This window comes from Buteo buteo, chromosome 10 (assembly GCF_964188355.1).
Source record: "Buteo buteo chromosome 10, bButBut1.hap1.1, whole genome shotgun sequence".
In the NCBI taxonomy this organism is placed as follows: Eukaryota; Metazoa; Chordata; class Aves; order Accipitriformes; family Accipitridae; genus Buteo; species Buteo buteo.
In genome coordinates, this window is record NC_134180.1 from 367735 (window position 1) to 388221 (window position 20487).

The 20487-nt window shown below is 65.9% G+C and overlaps 2 protein-coding genes across 4 annotated transcripts; both read right to left on the reverse strand.

Moving 5' to 3' along the window:
- Nucleotides 1-2071: 2071 nt before the first annotated feature.
- Nucleotides 2072-6300, reverse strand: C2CD4C (C2 calcium dependent domain containing 4C). 3 transcript variants are annotated; one of them, XM_075037700.1, is made up of 2 exons: nucleotides 6264-6300; nucleotides 2072-5820 (listed from the first exon to the last, which is right to left on the reverse strand). In XM_075037700.1, the coding sequence occupies exon 2, from the start codon at nucleotides 5799-5801 to the stop codon at nucleotides 4542-4544; it is 1260 nt and encodes a 419-aa protein (XP_074893801.1). In that variant the 5' UTR covers nucleotides 5802-5820; nucleotides 6264-6300; the 3' UTR covers nucleotides 2072-4541. The 3 variants fall into 3 exon arrangements, with proteins under 3 accessions (XP_074893801.1, XP_074893803.1, XP_074893802.1); XM_075037702.1 differs by having other exon boundaries at nucleotides 6223-6281; XM_075037701.1 differs by having other exon boundaries at nucleotides 6215-6276.
- A 3830-nt stretch (nucleotides 6301-10130) lies between these two features.
- SHC2 (SHC adaptor protein 2) lies at nucleotides 10131-17099 on the reverse strand. The gene is given in 13 exon segments (XM_075037703.1): nucleotides 10131-12437; nucleotides 12602-12903; nucleotides 13383-13547; nucleotides 13642-13708; nucleotides 13794-13974; nucleotides 14127-14253; nucleotides 14430-14481; nucleotides 14699-14752; nucleotides 14874-14993; nucleotides 15193-15253; nucleotides 15648-15718; nucleotides 16492-17004; nucleotides 17007-17099. Coding segments are annotated over 13 exon segments (1935 nt in total). The 3' UTR covers nucleotides 10131-12308.
- Nucleotides 17100-20487: the final 3388 nt, after the last annotated feature.

Here is a 20487-nt window from a genome sequence, read left to right on the forward strand (position 1 = left end):
CCCCTAATCTGCCCTCTCCCTCCCTCGCCAGCCATCATGCACACAGCTAAATGAGCTCCAGGCAATTTTCTCAGAAGTTGAATCCTCGCATTGTGGGAACACAGGACTAAAAATAGCTGAGGTCTGTGTGCGCGTCTCACCCAGGTGAATCTTGCTCTGGAGATAATGGTAAAGGAGGCTGCCACCGGCTCCTCTGCATCCAGCCATCTCCCCCCACTCTGCCTCAGTTTCCTGCAGGGATCTTGCTGCCCAAACGTGTGCTGTGCCATCCCCCAGAGCAACCTGTGCGCGGCTGCAGCAGCCTGGGGACCCCTGGTCAGAGAAACCCCTGTGCAGGGGAAAGCTCCTGGAGCTCGAACATCCCTCGGCGTGGGCATCGCCAGCAACGGGCAGAGGTGCCCTCGGTCTCTCACCTGGCAGCCTCCAAGGGCTGCGCTACATCTGGGCATACTCCGTCCCGAGGGGCTGCGTTGTGGAGAGGGGACGTATCCCCCTGCTCCCCGCCCTGGCCACCACCAGCATCTTCCAATTCAGACACTCATCTCAGCCCCACCACAGCCCTCCCGGGTCCAGCCCAGGGTGCAGAGAAGTAGCCGTATTTCCTTCCCACAATGACTCAATTACAAATTCAGAGTTAAATCTTCTCCCACAAGACACCCCCCTCCACCCCTGTGACTACTTCCACTGCTTTGAATGTTGAACACTTTCCAGGGATTTTTCGTGTGTTCAGGCTGACCCCATCCACTCTAGTTCAGACTAACTTAATCAGCCTCATTTTATTGCTAACTGCTGTAGTTTTACACCTCTAGAAAAAGGCACTGCTTAAGTTTTTGGCACCTGCCAAGCTCTCGCCACGCTGCTTTCTCTGCCCCTGTGGGGGCAGGAGGAGAGAGGGCGGATCTGTTTAGTGCTCCCAGCCTTTATTTCTATCAAAAATGACAAATTATTAGAATGGTGGAAATTAGAAAAATGGCATTTAGGTAACAGACAAACCTCCCTCTTTTCTTCAGTGGCATCTGGTTAAAAGCAGATTTGGAAGTGAAAGGTGGGAAAAAAACAGGGTAATCTTCTGAATGCTGACAGCTAGGCAGGGGGGCTCCCCGGAGGGGCAGGGGAGGTAAATGGCCCAGGAGACACCCTGAGAGCAGCTCATCCGACACCCACATCGCTCACACCGCAGAGCACTTGGGAGACACATCCTGGCAGCACCGTAGCAGAGGCACAGCTGGACAGAAACCATCGGGTTTGTTTTCATGCCAAAACACTGCCGGAACAGATCACCACCTCTGTGCAGGAACTGGCCTGAGGTGCCGGTGTTTTGCTGGGAAAAGGACTGTGAAATGCAGAAAGCAGCAGGGAGGGCTTTCCACCCTTGCGCTGCCATGGGGCCAGAGCTCAGCTGTGCCCCAGAGAGACCCCTGAGGGTCTCCTGGAGCTCAGAGTTCCCCCATGAGGGCAGCCCCTGGGCTGTGGGTGCTGGGCACCCGGCCCCCGCGAGGGCAGCGCTCCAGCCCACGCAGCCCACTGCTGACGGGGAGCACAAAAACATCATCATATCTTTAATCACCAGCACTGCTGAGAAGGAGCGCAGAGGCCAGGCTGGGGGAGCTGGCGAGGAGGAGGAAGGACTCCCACTGGAGCGTGGGAAGGGGCTCTCCCTCGCCACAGCCCTGTCCTCATGCAGGCGATGCCCCAGCTCAGCTCTGCCCTGGCCGGGATGGCCCAGGTCGTCCATCCGTGTCCCCCCTCCCCCCCCAGCAGGAACAGCCCCTTTCCCCACGTCCCCTGTGCTCCCCGGGAGATTTGCTCCCACCTCATCCCACGGCTGGTCGGCAGCACCAGGAAAGAGCTTTGAGCCCCTGCAAGCCTGTCAGGAATGGGCAGCACCACCCAGAAGGGCAGTCGCTGCTCTGTGGCTGGGCAACCCCAGGCGCCCAACTCCGCTCCCCCACCCCTCCACTGCACAGCGAGCCAGTGTGGAAGGCAACAGGGCCCGGGGGATGCCACAGCCACAGCAATAAAAAGCATAGGGAACGCCTTGGGGAAACCAGGAGCCAGGGTACCACCTGCATCTGTTTTAGAAATTACTTTATTGCACTAAAAAGGGGAAGTCATCTGTAAACAAACATTCCATTCAGGTATTAATATATTTTTTCACTCCAAAAATGCATCATTAAATCCAGCCACAGAAATATCAAAGCAGGAACAGTAGAAAATAGCTACAGGGGAGGAAAGACCCAGACAGGCCACAGTCCTGGCTCCCACACTGCCTGCCCACCCATCGCGGGACCAGGGCTCACAGCAGCACGTCCCAGGGCTCGACTCCAGTGAGGCAGCCCTGGGACAGGTGGGGGGACAACACAAGCCCCCAGGCCCTTGGGTGTCCCCCCCAGGGCCAGCCCCAACCCAAGGAGCAGCCCAGGGCCCTGCTCTCAGCATTCCCCTTCCCTGAACCCAAAGGGATACAGCTCTGCCATGGAGGATGCCTCACCCCCCAACTCTCGCAGAGCACCAAATCTTTGCCCAGCTCCTGTTCTCCCTCCCCTTGCAGCCTGGTGGGTGCCCCCCACCCCCAGCAGTGCCTGGGTCCCACCAGCCCCTTGCAGGCACAGCCCCCCCCGGGGACCGCAGGGCACTGGTGAGGGGTGCACAGGGCTGTTGGGCAGCAGCCAGCTGGGCAGGGTCCCCTTCCTGCCCCAGGACTGCTCAGGGACATGGCCCGTCTCCCCATCCCACCCTCCCCAGAGCCCCTATCTTCCCCCAGGGCGAGCCTGGGCACTCCGGGGCCAAGGAGTGTCCCCCGTGTTGGCTCCTGGGGGAGCGGTGGGAAGCCTCAGGTGGGAAACCCCCCCCACGAAGGAGGGATGTGTCTGCTCCTTACATCCTGCACGGTTTGTTTTCAGCCACAAGCTTGACAAACAGCCACGATCACCCCAAATCCCCGCGACATGCAAACACCGTGCTATCAGAACCATGCCTCGCGTACCTGAAACATATTTACAGACATAAGTAAAACACGCTGGGAAAGATCAGCCTCGGATATAAATAGCCAACACTGAAATCTGCCATCTGCTGCAAAGGACAAAGAAGGAACATCAACTGCCACCGACAGAGGTTAATACAGAGGGACACATGTGTGCGTGTGTGTCCACATGTGCTGCAACAGGCAGGGACAGGAGCACTGCGAATTCTGCTCCCTTCCACAGAAACATGCAGAGCCCGATGCAAATGGGTAACACCACACCAAACAACAACAAGGTGTCTGTTTTATCCATCCGCAGAAATGCCCCGGCTGGCATTTCTCCCACTCCCAGTGCCTTCAGCCAGTCGACTGGGATGGCAGGGAGGGATGGGAAGCGGTGGGAGCACCCCACTCCGCCCAAAAGGGAAACTGCAGAGCCAGGCCAGTCCCTTTCGGGAGCTGTGTCCCGCCGGGCACAGGGGCTTCGTGGCCCCATGGGACACATCCCTCCGGCCAGGCGGGTGCAGCTGCTCACAAGCCCCCGAGCCCCCGCAGGCAAGGGAGGGCAGAGGGTAGGGGAGCCTCAGCCTGCCTCCTGCCCAGCAACAGCAGGGGATGTCCCCAGTGCCAGCCAGACTGCCAGCACAGAGGGAGGCTACTCCTGTCGCCTTGGCTTTTGTCAGCAAGGACGTCTGCTGGGACACTGCCCGGGACCACCCATGTGCCCAGGGCGAGGGGTGCCAGGCCCCCCATGGCAGTGCCAGCCCCTGGCATCTCCCTCCCATGGGCAGGGGACAGGCACAGGCAGCCTCCTGGATTTGAGCAAACCCAAAGCCCCTAAAGCTCCACGAGCCATTTCCTGCAGGGGGTCAGCAGCGGGGGACACTGCTGGGGGTGGGCAGGGAGGGCATGCCAGGAGGCTGCAGGTGTCAGACCAAGCCGACTTGCACATCTGTGCAGTCCCGCAGGGCTGGGAGAAGTCCAGGAAAGGCTCAAAACCCACAAACCTGACTCATCCCCCAGGGTGACCTCCCTTGGCCCACTCTTGGGTCACCTCTGCAGTATTTTCTCTGCAGTTTCCAAGACTAGAAACTTGTCTTTTAAATTAAAGCCGAGATCAATGGTACCACCTGACTCCAGGAGCTGGGGCTTTGAGAGAGGTGGCAGTAAGTATGCTACAGAGATCTACCCACCTCCAACCTTCGTGCTGGCCAGCTGGAGACCACAGGCACCAGGGAGGGAAGAGCCCAGCAGTTGACATCCATCCTTCCCGGTGGAGATGGGGCCGGTGCCTCCCCACTGGGCTCTGGGAGATGCAGCCCCAGGAGGGAGCAGGGAGGGAGCAGAGGGGAGAGGCTGCAGCTGCCAGCCCTGCCTGCTCTACTGCAGGAGGGCTGGTGCTGGCAGAGCCCCACAGCAGTGCCGCCCCCGGAGACCCCCACGCTCTGCCATGGCCCCGTCCCTCCTCCGAGGGCCCTTCCAAGCCCTCCTCCAGCAGGGCTGGGGGACAGGGCCAGCCTCCCCCCCCTTGCCCCGGCCCCACAGGCAGGCAGCTCCCTCCGGGGCTGGCAGCAAGCGCCTACAGGCAGGACAGGAGGGCGGTGAGCGGCAGCTCCTTCTCTCCCAGCAGCGTGTCCCGCTTAAGGCTGCTGCCCTTGTTGACCACCTTGAGCTTCAGGGACATCTTCCTGGCATGGCCGGGGCCCAGCCCATCAAAGAAGAAGTCCTCGTTGAAGATGGGGTTGCGGCTGTTCTTGACGATGGTGCTGCGCTGCTTCTGCAGCTTCCCAGGGTTGAGGCACAGGGAGACGCAGCAGTTGATGCTGCGCAGGTCGACGAGGGCATCGTAGAGGTCCTCGGCGGAGACGAGCCGCACGCGCAGCCGGGCGTTGGAGGGGTCGTAGTCAGCAGCCAGGCGCAGGCTCCCACCCCGGCTGAGCCGCAGGCTGTGCTCCCGGTCGCGGCCCGGTGGCAGGTCCAGGGGCAGCAGGGCAGTGGGTGGCTGCCCCCCGGCTGGGGCGCTCCTGGCGCGGCGCTGGGCGCTGGGGCTGGTGTCAGCTGAGCTGTCATCAGTGGAGAGCGAGCTGTTGCGGGCCACCGAGTGCTTCAGCTTGATGACCTTGGACTGGCTCTCCTGGCTGAAGATCTTCAGCAGGGAAACAGAGCGGGAAAGCAGCGGGGAGCCGAAGGGCGAGGACTCGGCTGAGGAGCACGTGTCGCTCTCGCCACCGCTGAAGTAGCGGCCGGGGTGCATGAGGGCTGCGCCCAGGTCAGCGGGCGCCCGGGGCCCGCTCTCGCCATTGAGCTTGGCTCTGCGCTGGGTGCTGGGCGAGGTGGCCGGCGAGGGGCAGAGGCTGCTGTGCTCACTGTGGAAAAGCGACTCTTTGCGCCGCGTGTGGGGACTCTCCACCAGCGTGGCAAAGCCATAGGAGGTCTGTGCCTTGGGCACGTAGGGCAGCGACATGGCCGTTTGCGCCTGCGGGTCCACGTTGGTGCCGAAGCCCCCCTCGGCCGTCCAGTCCTCGGCACTCTCAATCTGGATGATGTGTCGGCCAGCGGCCCGCGGCCGGGACCGGCTGGACGGCCGGGGGCTGCGTGGGGGTTTGCGCCCAGCCAGGTCCTGCTCTGAGGCTGAGGGGCCCAGGGCGGGTGCTGCGGGGGGCTCGGGGCCCTCAGCCTCGGCAGGCGCCGCGCTCAGCTTGGGTGGGATGAAGAAGTCGGGGATCTTGTCGGGGGTGAGGACGTTGCTGTAGCGGGACCCCCGCGGGGACTCTTCTGGCCCCGCGCCCCGGGACCCACCATTCTCCGCCACGCCGCGCAGCCGCTCCAGGAGCCACATGTTGCCGCTGAGAGCGGGGCTGGAAGAGACCCGAAGGGCAACGCTGTCACCGGGGCCGGGCACCGGCAGCCCGGAGCCATCAGCCTGGAGGGTGAGCAGCGGCACCGAGAGACCGGGACCCGCCAGCCCGGGGGGACGGGGACAAGGATAGGAAGGAACTGGCCACACCGAGGGACACGGGGACCCGCCAGCCCGGGGTGGAGGACGGGAAAAAACCGGCCGCGCCGATGGGCACCGGGACCCGCCAGCCCGGGGGTGGGGAACGGGAAAGTACCGGCCGCGCAGAGGGACACGGACCCGAGGGACACGGACCCGAGGATATGGGACCGGACGGGACGGGACGGGACGACCGCGGCGCACGGGGAGCCGCTGCCGGACGCGACGCGACGCGATGCCCGGACGAATGGACCGACCGACCGACCGGCGCCGCCGCGACCGGGAAGTTGCCGGGAGCCGCCGCACCTGGAGCGGAGCCGCCGCCGCCACCGCAGCCCGGGCGGGGCGGGCGCGGACGCGCTTTTATACGGCGGCGGCGGCGGCGACGGCCCCGCTCCTTCCCCGCGCCGCTGCCGTAATCCTCCGAGCGCGGCGCCCCCGCATTTCCCCGCGCCGCGCCGTGCCGTGCCGCGCCCGGCTGGACCGGGACCGGGACCGGGACCGGGACCGGGACCGGGACCGGGACGGGGACCGAGCCGGGCCGAGCGGCCCCGGCGTGCTGATGCTCGGGGGACGCGGGGACCCGGCCCCGGGACAACCGGCCGCCTGCCCACGGGAGCGCCGGGGCTCGGATGGGACCGGGAGAGCGGGGGCCCTGAGCCGGGATGAGGGCGGGAGCGGGACGGCAGCAGCCCCGTGGCCCCCCCCAGCGCCCTCCCGCCCTGAGCGAGATCGGGGGCCGAGGCCAGCGGGACGGAGCCGTTCCGTGTGTCCCCCCCGCCCCGAGCACAGCCCGCTCTCCCTTCCGAGCTCTGGAGCTCGTCAAAGCGCTGGACAAAGCCAGCAGCACTTGAGGGGGCTTGGAGCTCAAGGACTCCCCAAGTGTGTTAAGTGGTTTAGTATCGTGGCTGGAGGAGTCGGGAGAGACAGTGCCACATGTCACACGTCTCACTGGCCCCTGGCGGGGACAGAGCTGGGGCAGGATACGGCCCAGGTGGTGCTGGGGGCACCAGGGGCAAAACGTCAGGAGGATCCGCGGAGCATCACTGCAGGCCCTGATGCCCCAGTGCTGCAGGGGGCAGGAGCGGGGCAGGAGTCTCAAACCAGGGTGATTGGCCCCAGCCCAGGTACCGCATGAATTTATAGCCTTGGGGACAGGGATGCACCAAGCAGGACGGTGGCACGAACAGGGACCAGCAGCTGTTCCTTCCTGGCTGCTGCCCTGTGGATGCCATCAGGCTGCAGGGAAGGCACCGTCATCTCACAGCAGTGCAGGGCTGGGAATAATCGCCAGGAAGGAGAGCCGGGCATGGTGAGCTCCTTCGGCAGGGGCTGCTGCAACCAGGCAGCGACCGCGAGAGGTGGGAGGTCTCAGCTCCCTCTGCATCCTGACTCCAAGCTGATAAAAAGAGCCAGCTGGCCGTGCCGAGCTAGACCGAGGGCCAGCAGCCAGCTCTGCCAGCGCCTGGGAAAGGTGGCAGGAGAGAAGGTCCTCAGGTCCTGGGGGAACAACCCTCCTCCCTCTCTGGAAGCGAATTGCCCTCCCCTCTCCCTGCACGCCCCCAGTTTTGCCAAGTGCCCTCCGCCTGCCATGCCCAGGCCTCTCCCAGCAGCAAGCGGGTGGTCCCTGGCAGGGCGAGCATGCTGTTTTATGGATTTTCTTGGCACATTGCTCTGCCTGGCCAGGAGCACCGGCTCAGGCCAACTGCAGACCCTCACTGGCAGTGGGCCCTTTGGCACAGCTGCCCCTCGCTGGTATGGGAGCAGACCTGGGAAAAGGTGCTGGGACCCTGTGAACAGCGTGTGTGGGGATCAGGAACCAGCCAGGACCTGGAGGGATCTGGGAAGGGATGTCTTGCGGGTGGCAGTGGGGAAGGGGGACAGTGGTGTCCTGCCTGGACACTGGGCACTGCACTGCAAGGGCACTGAGTCCTGGGTCCCGTGGTGGGGGGAAGAGGGCAGAGGGAGCTCGGGAGAGGAAAACAAGGCTCACAGGAAGGGGAGGCTGGTGAACAAAAGGCTGGTGTTTGTTTTTCCTCCCCGCCCTGGCACAACAGTGGGTAAACAAGGTGCAGAAATGGTTGGGTTCCCTTGAGATAACAAAGAACGCTGGAGCTGGGCCAGGCCTGCCTGCTCGGCTCAGGGCCAGCCATCTCTGGGACATGGAGGGGAGCAGGGTGCTTGGAGCTGCCTGCACTGAGCTTGCCTGGGCTCAGCTTGGGGCAGGGCTTCCAGGTTTGAGGCAGGAGAGGAGTTGCAGCAGTCAGGCAGTGATGCTGAGGTCCAGAATGCCCCAGTTCCCACTGAAGGGACGGCAGGAGAGACCCCGTGCTCACGGCAGGAGCTGGCATGGGTGCTCACATCTCTGGCACCTTGGGGACATGGGCTGTGCTGGGAACATCCCTTCCCGGCAGTGCAGGCAGGGGCTGCAGCCAGCCCCACTGCTGGCACAGGGCTGCCAGAGACCAGCACTTGCCTGCGGCACTGCGCTGCCACAGCCACTGCGTGTGCTGGGAGCTGCCAGACCCAAAACAGAAACAGGCAGAGAACAAACACTCACAGGGCCAGCAGAAAACAAGGTTTCCAGGGCCTCTAAAATGGGCTCTGGACTCTCGCTTGGCACCCAGCAACATGGAGCCAGGAGGGGTGCCTTTTCTTGCCAGCCTCCCCCTCATCCAGGGCTCTCCGTGGATCAGGCAGCACGGGATGCCAGGAGGGGTCAGCTCTCGGGGCTCCAGAGCCACTTCCCCAGGCAGCGTGACGAGGAGCCAGACGAGGGCTGGGTGAGGTGGACAGGGGTCCCTCATGCTGGGCTGGAGGCTGCCGGAGGCATGTGGTGCCTGGCAAGGCCTGGGCATGGCACCATGGGTGAGCGACGCCTGGCTGGGGACACTGCCGGGCCTGGGGACGCTGGCAGGGCTGGGGACGGGGCTGGCGGAGCTGGCAGCGTGCTACCACCTGCTGGAAGCTGGGAAGGAGAAAGGCCCGGGAGGGGAAGGGGCTGGGACCAGGACCCCGGGATCCAGGGGCATGGGCTGAGTCCCTGCCGCAGCCCCTCCAGGGCAGGAGTGCTGCACACATTTCTTACCCAGCTGGTTAGTTCTTTCCATTAAAACTTGCTCTGCCAATGTCAGAGACTCTTACCCTCTGTCCAGGAAAACTGAACTGGGCAGTGTTTGTTGTCAGCACGACTGGAGACAGAGGGATGGTTGGCCAGCGAGATCCCCACAGCCCTGGGAGAGAAAGGAGGCCACGTCCCTCTGCAGCTGCTCTTTCGTGGCTTCCAAACCTTCCCCAAACATCTCAGCCTCCCCATCATCACATGGGCTGAAGGAGCAGTGCTGAGAGGCCAGTAGCTCTCCCCTTCAGCCTGGTGTTAACTCTGGAGCCTACAGATGGCTACTCAAAACACACCAGCAGCCACTGGCGGTTTCAGCACGTGCCACTATCCGCTTCGCTCCACCATCACCCAGCCGCAGGCTCCCATGGGCACTCTCCTCACTCGCCCTCAGCCCAGCCAGGACCAGTCTGGAGCGGAGCTGCACTGGGTGCAGAGCATGTGGAAAGAAATCCAATTTCAGATGGGAGCACTCCCTGGTGCTCTGACTGCATTATTCATGCCCATACTTAACTCGATCAAGGCGTCATATTTGTTTTAACTGTTTTTTTTGTTTCAAGAACTGCTGCACGGCTCCCAGCACGCCTCCCCCTGCAGGGTCCTGCCCTCATGCCGGGTCGCCATGGGGTGCTGCCCCACAGCAGGACCCTCTCGAGGACGGTCCCCGTGTGTCCACGCAGTAGTCCTACAACCTGGGGCGGAGGCGGGGGGGGGCAGAGCCCCCTGCACCCTGTGCCGTTGGCACTGCACACCAGCTTCAACCAAAATGGTTAAACCCCTAAAATAAATACCCCACCTCATGGCCGCATCCCCGGGGCCGAGGGGCCAGGGCAGACCCAGCAGCAGCCAGTGAAAAGCGTGGGCTTGTTCTCCAGCAGTGAAAAGAAGAAAATCTGGGCTGTCGCTGCCTTTTCCTGCCTCTGCTATTGAGGGAACAGCGCAATTATCTTTGCAGACGCATTACTACATGACAAAAAATAGCAGCTGAGATGGAAGCACCGTGTCCCTGTAGGTATTCAACTATCAATGGAAAATGACACATGCATTACTGGGCTTTATTTAGGGGCTTATTTTATTCATTGAGTCAGGCAGCACCCGGTGGCTCTGTCCCAGGAGGGGCCGTCCCCAGCGAGGGGCAGAGGGTGCCGGGGTGACCCCGCTCTGCAAGATGGGTGCCAGCAGCACATCGGCAGCACCAGGCACGCGTGCCTGGGGTAGGACCCCAGAGCCAGCCAGCACTGGGGCTGCTGCCCACCCGGTGCACGTGCCCGGCAGTTCACAGCCCAGCCACACTGCTGGCATGGAAAGCCTCCTACTGCTGGGCTCCAGCAGCACTGGGGCAGCCTTCTCCTGCCTCCGCCGATTCCAGCCATGTGCTTTTTCTACCTGCCGGCCATGCCGCACAGCCAGGAGCTGTGGCCAGGCCCCGTACAGGGCTCTCGCTCTGCTGGACAACCTGTTCATTAATGGGCGACAACTTGGCTCCAGGCTGCTCGGTGCCAGCCCGGCTGTGGCAAGAGCCAGATGAGGCCTCGCCAGGAGGCTTGGAGGCAGGTGGCCGCATCCTGCCCGGGGTAGGAGTGGGAGGTGAGCCTGCAGCCAGCAGAAGCAGGCAGGGCAAGGAGATGCCGGGTGCAAGGAGGAGATGCCGTGCAGGACCAGCACTGCAGGGTCAAGCTCTGGGTGCTCTAGTCCCCTCCAGAGCCGGGGGGGACAGGGGGTGACTCATGTGCAGAAGGGGGGACAGGGTGACCAGACAGGGGAGAGAGACAAGCGTGACCAGCCAGGACAGGGCATGCTGCCACTGCCCTTGTGAGACTGGCCAGGAACTGGTGGTGATGGAGATGCTGTCCTGGCACCATCTGCATGCCCAGCCCCCTCGAGCCCCTGGGCACAGGAGCCGGTAGCGGTAGCAGCAGCCCCATCCCAGCACCATGCCCGGGGGCAGCATGAACAACCCGGGCACCTTGCTTATTTCCAGGTTTAATTAGAAACGTATTCCAAACCACGAACCCATGCCGAGTGCCAGACACAAGGGGCCGTGTATGCCATAAAAACCTGCCAAAGCCCCGAGCCGGCCGGGGGGTCCCCCAGGGGCCAGGGGACGCCTCTCCTCCTGGCAGCCCTGGCCTCAGGAGCCAGTGCCGGGAGCTCGCCTCTGCCACGCACCTTCCCCGCAGCAGCTTTGTCCTGGCCCCAGCCTGGAAAGGGCTGCGGGGGCTCGGGGCCGCCGGGAGCCTCACGTGGCAGTTGCTCCTGGGGAGAATCCAGCTGGAAGTGTGGGACCGACAGGGAGATCCAGCACCACTGGTCTCCAAGAGACACTGTGCCCAGCCCCACGGGCAGAGCCAAGCTGGGGACTACAACCCGCACTGACAGAGGACCCCACGGATGGGGGCACCCTCTGAATGTCCTGGCAGAGAGGGGGGACCAAGGCAGGGAGCTGGGTCCTGAGCAGCAACACTGGGTGAGAGGCACAGCCCTATGGGCAAAGGGCTGGTCCTCCCAGCTGCCCCTCACATACCTATGCACGCACACAGATATGCACACACGCGTGCAGGCACATGCCGAGCCTGCTCACTCCATCCCACCCTGGGAGCCCTGGGACGAGGGTCCTGGCACCAGCCTAGACCCCATTTGCTCTGTCATCATCCAGAGACCAATTCCTTGTGCTGAGATGGAGCCGGCCCCGGGGACGGCAGCGCTGGGCAACGGGGGCTGGCAGTACCAGGGGCTGGGTGCACACAGCCCTGTGCAGGCAGGGCCCCCGGGCAGGAGGGGGACAGGGCACCCCCACAGTGATGCCTGCCCGGGCCCCCTCCCATTGCTGGGGCAAGCCGCGGGCAGCCCCAGGCAGGAGCAGGCAGCGCTGCCCGAGCCGGATTCGGGCTCCACACCTCTTGGTGAGGCCACCCACCGGCTCCCACCCTGGCACCATTTCACCTGCACACATGGAATAAACGTCATGTCCAGCTGGGCAAGGGGCCCCATGCAGACGATGGAGGGGAGGCAGTAGTGTGTGGAGGGGGGCCCTTCGGGGCCAGGGACCGTGGGGCCACGCTGGGGAGGGGGATGGGGAACCTGACCCTGGCGTGTTGGGCGGGGGGCTTTGCCTTCCCCAGAGGCCAGGCACAACTGGAGGAGGGGAGCACAGACGGGCCCTGGCTTTGCCCCAGGGCTGGGGCGAGTCCGGTGCCAGGGGAGTGGGTCGGGGGCTCACGTACCCTCCGGCATCACTGCTTCCTCCGGACAACCTGGCGGAGGTGCAGCTCGCTCTCCGCGGCCACGATGGGCTGCTCGTTCTGCCGGTGGTGGCTGATGAGGTGGCTGATGCTCTCAAACAGCACGTCTTTGGTCCTCACCTGGGGGCCGGGGGGCACAGCAGTCCTGAACCCAGGAGAGCTGCCTCCTGCACAGGTTCCCCATGCAACCCCTGACGCCTGCCCACCCCTGCACCCCGTGTCCTCCAGCATCCCTCTCTACCCTGCCCTTACCCCCCATTGCCCATCCCGCGCCCTGCCCTTACCACTCCCTCGGGATCCACCAGCAGCAGGTGCTTGGGCTGCCCGCTGTGCATGCCGGTCAGCACGTACTGCCCCGGGTTGGTGAGGCTGTCCCGCACCAGGAAGTCCCCGTCCATCTGCAGGAGCCTCTCGGCGTCCCGCCGGCTCATCTTCCCGTGGTACCACGGCTCCCGCCTCAGCTGCTCCTCCGTGGGGGCGATGGGGGCCTTCCGCGTGGGGGGGCTCGGCCACTGGTCCTCGATGGGGGGGCTGGTGCCACCTCCGGCAATGCACTCATGGAGCTTCAGGGCATCCTCGAACGGTCCTGCAGGAGCCAGGGGGTGCAGGGCGTCACACACCCCCACGCCCGCCAGGCACAAAGCAGGGCTGGGGTGCGGCGGGGACCAGTCCAAGCAGCGGCAGCAGGACCCCAGGTTACAGCCAGACCCACTTCTGGGCTGGATCCTGCTGCACCACAGCCGTCCCGGGCATGAGGCTGTGCCCAGGCATGGAGGGGATGGTGCCCCCCTGCCCTGGCACGGCTGCCCCCTCCACGAGGCCAGGCAGGGCAGGAAGATGGGGTGCCCACCTGCAGCCCTGCCGCGAGCACGGTCCTGCTGCCCCGGCAAGGGTGGGCAAGGATGGCCCCCGGCTCACAGCCCCCAGCGCTCAGCATGTCACTGCTCTGGGCTCAGCCAGCGCGGGCACCGCCGGAGCTGTCGCATGTGGCTGGGCAGCCCGCCGGCATGGCTTGGACCCTCTGCAGCAGATTCTGTGCCAGACGCCCCCCAGTGTGCAGCTTACTCATATCAAAGAGGTCCTTTTTGGGGCTCTCCTCCAGCGCCCCGCGAGCTGCTGCCTCTGGCTCCCAGGCATCCAGGCTCTGCGTGTTCACATACATGTGCTCCTCGTAGTCCCGTGGGCCCAGGGGGTGGCTGTCCGCCTCCAGGTACCCGTCGCAGGGCTGGCCTGCGAGGACCGGGCATCACTGCCAGCCCAGGCAGCGCAGAGCCGCGGGGACCCTCGCTCGTGGTTCCCAGGGCTCCCCCGTGGTGGTACCCACCCTGGCTCTCCAGGTCCCAGGGTGGCCCTGGCTGGCTGCTCTGGTCTCGCCTGGCTGCAAAGCTGCCCTGGGGAGAGGAGACAGTGAGGGTGTCAGGTGGGGGCCTGCCTGGGACCCCCACAGCAGGACTGGCAGCAGCCTCAGGGGCTCACCTGGCTGGGGGGGCCGGAACCGGAGGGCTGAGTGCGGACGTGGCCCAGGATTGTGCCATGCCGGAGGCGGGAGTCGATCAGCCCCCCTGGGGGTGGCTCCTTCCCTGGGATGCTGTTGTAGTAATCGTGCTCGGCCACCTCTTCGTCCTCTCCCCAGGCTGATTCCTCTGCACCCAGTGCCCTGCAGCGGGGACGGGCGAGCTGGGGACGCCCTGCCAGGCTCAGAGCCCTCCCCACGCCCGGCAGGGATGGGGGCTGCCAGAGCAACCCCCAGCCAGGGGACGTGCCCAGGACAGGGGCTGTGGGGCTGCAGCAGGGCCCCTGCTCCCCTACCTGTCTGGGGGTACCACCACTTTGGGGGGGCTGTGCAGGTACTGCTTGAAGCGCAGCTCGAAGGCTTGTCCCACCGTGCTGATGACGCTCTGTGCCAGCCCCTCGCAGCACTCCAGGATGTGGCAGGCTGCGGACAGACAGATGGACGGCTTGCGTGTTTCCCCTGCACTCCCACCAACCCTCCGGGACCACCCTGAGCCACCCCGCGTGCTCCGCATGAGGGATCCCCTCCTGCAGCCTTCATCCCCCCGCCATGCATCCCGCCTTTTCCATAGAGCTCCTGGGCACGGGGGCCAGCGTCACCTCTCTGGTTGATGGGGTCCTTGGCGACATAGGCGACATAGTCCGTGGTGTCCTAGGGGCACAGGGGGAGCTCAGGACCCACATCGCGCTGCGGTGCGGGGAGCAGGGCTGGGGGGCTGGGACGAGGGGACCGGCTCGGCCTCGGCCCCGCATCCTGCCCTGGGACCAGTCTGCCCCGCAGTTTGGCTCAGCCGTAGGACAGGCAGCCCCCATCCCCGCTGCCCCTGAGGGACCGCAGCCAGGGGAGGGCTGAGACGCGTGTGCCTCACCGTGTCCCCACCAGAGGCGAAGGAGATGGATTGCATGTGGTGGTTGGCGATGATCTGGGGGGGGGGACATGGCCCACGGGGAGGTTTAGCGTGGGGGCCGCCAGCCCCCCCGGTTCACAGCAGGAGGCAGAGGTCTGGGAGGTGGCGGGGCTGTGTCCCCGGGGACAGTCCTCACCTGGCGCGTGGTGGGGATCATGAGGTTCAACCCGTCAACGGAGATGTTGACAGCAATGCTCATGCCAGCGAAGCGGAGGTTACTCTTGCCCAGGATGGAGAAGAGGGCTTTGTTGGGAGCCTGACGGGGGGAGAGGACTGTGGGGGCGATGCAGCCCACCAGGACCAGGTTTCCTGGGGTGAAGAAGGCAAAGAGGGGTGCCCCAAGAGACCCCAGACTCTGCTCTGCAAACCAGGCAGGTACCCCCAGCACCCTGTCCTGCAGCCCCGGCTCACCCCAGGAAGGAACCCAGGGAGGGACAGGCTGGGTGGAAACTCACCTTCTTCTTCCAGATGCCCTTGACACCCGGCACTGCCTCATACAGTCTGTTGATGGCTTCCCTGCAAGCCACGGCCCCCAGCCAGGTTACTGCTGCAGACCCACGGCCCCTTCCCAGCTGCCTCCCCTGCCCACGGCTCTGCAGGGTCTGGGGGCATCAGCCCCCACAGCCCGGGGCACTGCAGCCTCCCCGCAGCGCTGCCCCACGTCACGGCCCGCGGTATGTAATCCCAGCCAGGGCCACCTCCCTTCTCCTCTTTCCACCCATTGATCCGCGGCAGTGCCCTTCGTCCGCGTCCCTGCATGCAGGGTGGATCCCATGGGGCAGAGCCCCCCCAGACCCTGGCCCCGTGTGCCCCCCCGCCCCCGCAGGGCCCTGGGGAGGGGGTGCACCCAGGGCCGATGGGGGCTCCGGATGGCACTGGGGTGCGGGAGAGCGGGACTGCAGGGACGTACCTGGTGACCTGTGTCCGGGTGTTGAAGTCGAGGGACCTCATGGAGCGCAGCACCTCAATGCACCCCATGTACTGCAGGGGGAACGGGACACGGTCAGGGCAGCCTCCTCCGGCCACCACCACCAGCCCAGGGCAGGCAACGGAGAGGAGAGAGGAGAGAGGAGAGAGGAGGAGCCAGGCGTCAGTGAGAAGGGCCCCTTCCACGCCAGCTCCAGCGACCACACGGCACCCTTTCGGCCCCCACCCCAAAACGCCCCAGAGCACGCCCAGGCCTCACGCTGAGACCCGACAAACTCATCTGCGCGCTACGGCTTGTGATGCCCTCGTAGGGGCTGACTGCTGCTGGGTCCCGAGGCTGGTTCCCCGGCCCAGAAAGCCCCCCCCCGGCTCCCACCCCGTCCCAGGCCGGTTCGGGAGGCCGCGCCGTCCCTCCCGGGCCGCGCCAGACAACGCGGGCAGTAACGGGGCCGGGCTGCCCGTGACGGGGCGAAGCGGCCGCGGGCTGCGTGCGCCGGGGGTGGCCGCCCAGGACGCCCTCCAGGCCGGGCCCTCACCGCGTCCCCTCGGCCGCGGTCACAGCCGCGCTCGGCACCGTGGGCTCGGGCGGCGGCGGCCCCAGGGCAGCGCCCGCGGGAGCCCGGGGATGCGGCCGCAGCCCTGCCTCGGCGGCAGAGCCTGCCCTGGGGCAGCCGGGGCCGGGGGACGCTGGGGACCCGAGCCGCGGGCTCTGCCCGCGGCCGTCGGGAGGAGCGGCGAGCCCCGCCGAGCCCCGGGCACGGACACGCGTGGGGCCGGGGGCTCGGCGCCCTCCCGCGCCGGGCTCGGGCTTCGCGCTCGGGACTTACCCGGACGATGTAGGAGACGCCGGGCCCCAGCACCCGCTCGTCGGGGTGCAGCCAGCCCTGCGCCGGCTTGCGGATGAAGCTGCCCTTGCGGCTCCACTCCTCCCCGCCCGGCCGGGCCGCCTCCGCCCGCGCCGCCCGCCCCGCCGCCCCCGCCGCCCCCCGCGGCCGCCCGCCGGCCGGCAGCGAGCAGGGCGCGGCGCAGAGCGGTTCGCAGGCGCCCAGCACGGCGGCCAGCGCCGAGGGGGCCCCCGCGGCCGCGGTGCCGCCCGCCCGGGCCGGCGCGGAGAGCTCCCGGCCGGCGCCGGCGCCGGCGGGGCCGCGGCCGAGGAAGCCGGCGGGGCCGGGGAACTTCCACTGCGGCATCCGCGGCAGCAGCGCGCAGAAGGTGGTGCCGGGCTCGGGCTCCTCGCCCGCCGCGGGGCAAGGCGCGGGGGCCGGCGACGGCATGGGGGCGGTCAGCGGCTCGTCGCGGAAGCGGTCATACTTGGGCTCCGGGAGCATGCCCGGGGCCGCGCTCCGCTCCGCTCCGCTGCTGCCGCTCCGCTCCGCCGCCGCGCCGGCTCCCGCCCCCCGCCCGCTCCCCCGGGGCCGCGCCGCGCTGATGTCATGGTGCGAGCGCTCCGCCGCCCCCCCGGCCCGCCGGCGCATCCCCCGCCCTCCCTCCACCCCCCCCGGGCTGGCAGCGCATCCCCCGCCACCCCCCCTCCGCCATCCCGGACCCGCGGCCACCCCGGCGTCTCCCGCCCCCCCCCTCCTCCTCAGACCGCCCCGCGCCCCCCGGGCTGTGCTGCTCCCCCCGAGTCACCAGCGGGCGCTTGCGGGGGGGCGGCGGCGGGAGCCCCGAAAGGGTAGGCGCGATCCCGGCACTGGGGGACAGCGGGGGACGAGGCCGGCAGACAGACAGAGCGACCCCCGGGCGCGGCTCTGCGGCCCCCACGCCCGGGCGGCCCCCACGCCCGGGCGGCCCCCGCCGCGTCCGAGCGGCCCCCGCGGGGACGGAGCCTCTCGCCCTCTGCCCCGCGCCCTGCTCCAGACCCCGCTCGCCGCGGCCCACGGCTGAGCCGAGCCCCGGGGCTCCCAGCTTCACCCCAGGCGGTGTGGGGTCAACGGGCTGGCGGGGCGGGGGGGGGGCAGTGGAGCAGGGATGTGGGCTGCTGCCTCCCCCGGGAGCCATCAGGCTGATGCACAGGCTGTTCCCCGCTCACGCTTTGCCATTAGCCGGAGTGGCCAGCAGGCAGCTTCTGGAAGGGGCCAGCAGCCCCTGGCCACTGCCCTCACCCACAAAGGGGACATTTTCTGCTCTTTCCGCATCTCCGTCACCGGGCAGCGCTTCCAGGGAGCCTGGGGCTGGCTGGGAGGCGGTGGTGCGGGAGGCTTTGCCAGGCTTCGCTGCACAGCGAGGCTGCCCTATTTCTGTGCCTCCCAGCCCAGTGGTCTTGTTCACTCTGATTTCATCTGCCTCCAAAGCCAGGTCTGGCTCCTGCTTGTTTATATCTGTCTGGAGGGCTCAGGCAGTAAAAAGCACAATCATTTTCTTGCTTCTGTGCCAGTATCTGCAGCAAGCAGGGAAAAAAGAAACCTTAAAGGGACTTTCTGACCTCAATCAAGTAACTCACCCTTCCTCCAGCCCTAGGGCTGCTGATTTTTTCCAGTCGTTCAAAGGGCTAGACCTCCTGCCAAGCCCAGCACCAACCCACAGCATCCCGCTCACCGCAGGGCCGAGAGGGGCCGGTGCATGTCCCCCCCCCCCCGGTGTGAGATGGGTGCTGGGCTGGCGCGGGCAGAGCCAGCGACTCCCGCTGGGGTTTCTTGCTGGTGCCCTGGGCCGGCGGGAGCTGAGCTCAGGCAGAGGGTGTGAGCCCCATCTCTGCGAGGCGATGGGGTGATGCTCCAGCACGACTCACGCCAGCACCCCAGTGCTGCCCTGGCAGAGCCGTGGACAGAGCCCAGAGCCACCACTTCCTTTCAAGCTCGCCCTCAGCCCTGGCATTTCCAGGGTTTTGCCACAGATGCCGACTCCCCTGCCCCAGCCTGGCTCCAGGCTGGCTGGGCGCAGAGGGGCGAGGGGGCCCACAGCTGAAACCCACCCCCTGGCTCAGAGTGGGGCCTGCAGCCGCTCCACCACACTGGTGTCCCAGGGACCCTCGCCTTTCCCCAGCCCACCCCAGCCCTGCATCCCCTCCATCGCCGAAGTCATTGTAATGCCCGGGCTCTGTCCCCGCGCTGCCAGCATCACGGCCTCTCTGCAGAGCAGACATGCTTGGCTCTGGCTTCCCGAGGAGCCTCCTTGACCGGGTGGAAACCACCCCGCTCTCCTGCCTGTGGAGGCGATGCTGCTGCAGCCGCGCAGCCGGGTGGGAGCTCTCCCCCCACGCCAACCAGCACAAACAAAACCGGAGCCTCCCCGGAGGCCGGCCGTGCCCTGGGCAACGCGCGGCCGCCTTTGTCTTGCCTTCTCCTCGCTGTCTCCCGCTCCCTGGCAGGTGATGGGGTGAAAGCCAGTAATTGCTCTAAGTGCGATCAATAAATCAAGGTAATAGAATTACATTTGCTGTTGCCATATTAGGAACCGCTTCTCTGCTTTCTCCTCTCTCCGCCCTCCTTGGGTTTGTTTTTAAACTGCTGCAGAGCACTGGAATGAGTTGGGCTCCTCCATGATCTTAAGATGGCTCTGGCGGGGAATCGGGTCCCTGCCCAGTGCGGGTGGCTCTGGGTGCACATTCCCAGGGCCTGGGGGTCAGCCCGAGGGAAGGTGCCGGGTCCCTGTGGAGGTCACAGGCGTTTTGCCCCATGCCACATGCAGAGTGCTCTGGGGACTGTGGGCACCCTGCGGCGTGGGGATGGGAGCAAAGCTGGGCACGGAGCAGCAGCCCCCACTGGCCCTGTGCCCACCATGGCAGCATGTTTGCCTGCAGCCCTGGGGAGATGGAGCAGCTCTCCTCTCCTGCACAAGTCCCTGGTGACCAGGGGATTATTTTCATTTCATTTGCAGCCAGTCTCAGGCTCTGGAGAGTTAGCTTTATGTCAAGGGCTTTCCCTCATCTCCTTTTAATCATTACTTAAAGGAAAACCTCCATGAATAAAGGCTGGATTGCAGCCTCAGGCGCTCCGCGGGCAGGGGGAGCCCCGCAGCACCTCATCACCCCACTGCTCTGCAGGGCAGCATCCCACCCCACCAGAAGATCCCTCCAGGCTCTCCCGGTCACCCCCATGTGTGCACGCTGCTCGGTGGCCGCGCAAACCCACGAACTGAGTGATGCTGCTGGGGCAGTCAACTTGAGTGAGGGTGGGACGAGAAGGGCTGGCCCCCACCCTGCCACTCCCCAACGCCACCTGATTTGCATAACTTTTCTAAACTGTGCCTAATTAATCTCCTTACACCTCTGGCACTGCATTAGGGGAATCAACATCAAGTGCTCTCCAATCCGTGAAGGATTAATTAGGAAAAAACACGTGCACACACAGCCAAGCATGCGAGCGACTCGTCGGTGGTGCCGAGGTGGGTCCTGCTCTCCTGCCACAGCACCAGCAGCCGCACCGCAGTTCCCCCAGCAGTGCTGAGCCCCTCCAGCCCAGGGCCCAGCTGCCCCCTCCCCATCTCCCCTTGGCGCCAGGCTCAGGGAAAGGGCGGGGATCCTCCCAGGAATGTGTTCGGCTGTAACGACCCTGACTGAGGCCAGCCGAGATGCTGGCACAGAGTGGACAGAGCCACCAGCCCGGCACCGAGCAGGGCTGCGGTGGCACAGGGACAACTTTCAGCAGCCTCCTGTGCCACCCGCCCCTGGGGCAGCCGTGGGTCCTTGTTCAACCTTCCTGCCCCCAGCCCAGCTCCTGCTCCAGCCAGGAGGTGCCTGCAGGCATGCCAGCAGTGTGGCTGGGAGAGCCGGCAGAAGAGCAGACCTGCCCTTTGCCATCCATCCGCAGGAGTGCCTGCAGCGACTGCAAGCCTGGCAAAAATAAGCCCTGTGGGGAGGGGGGAGAGAGCCAGCAGCTCTG

What these genes read in the sequence shown, in the direction of transcription:
- C2CD4C (XM_075037700.1), bottom strand. Translation starts at nt 5,801, where the DNA reads ATGTGGCTCCTGGAGCGGCTGCGCGGCGTGGCGGAGAATGGTGGGTCC.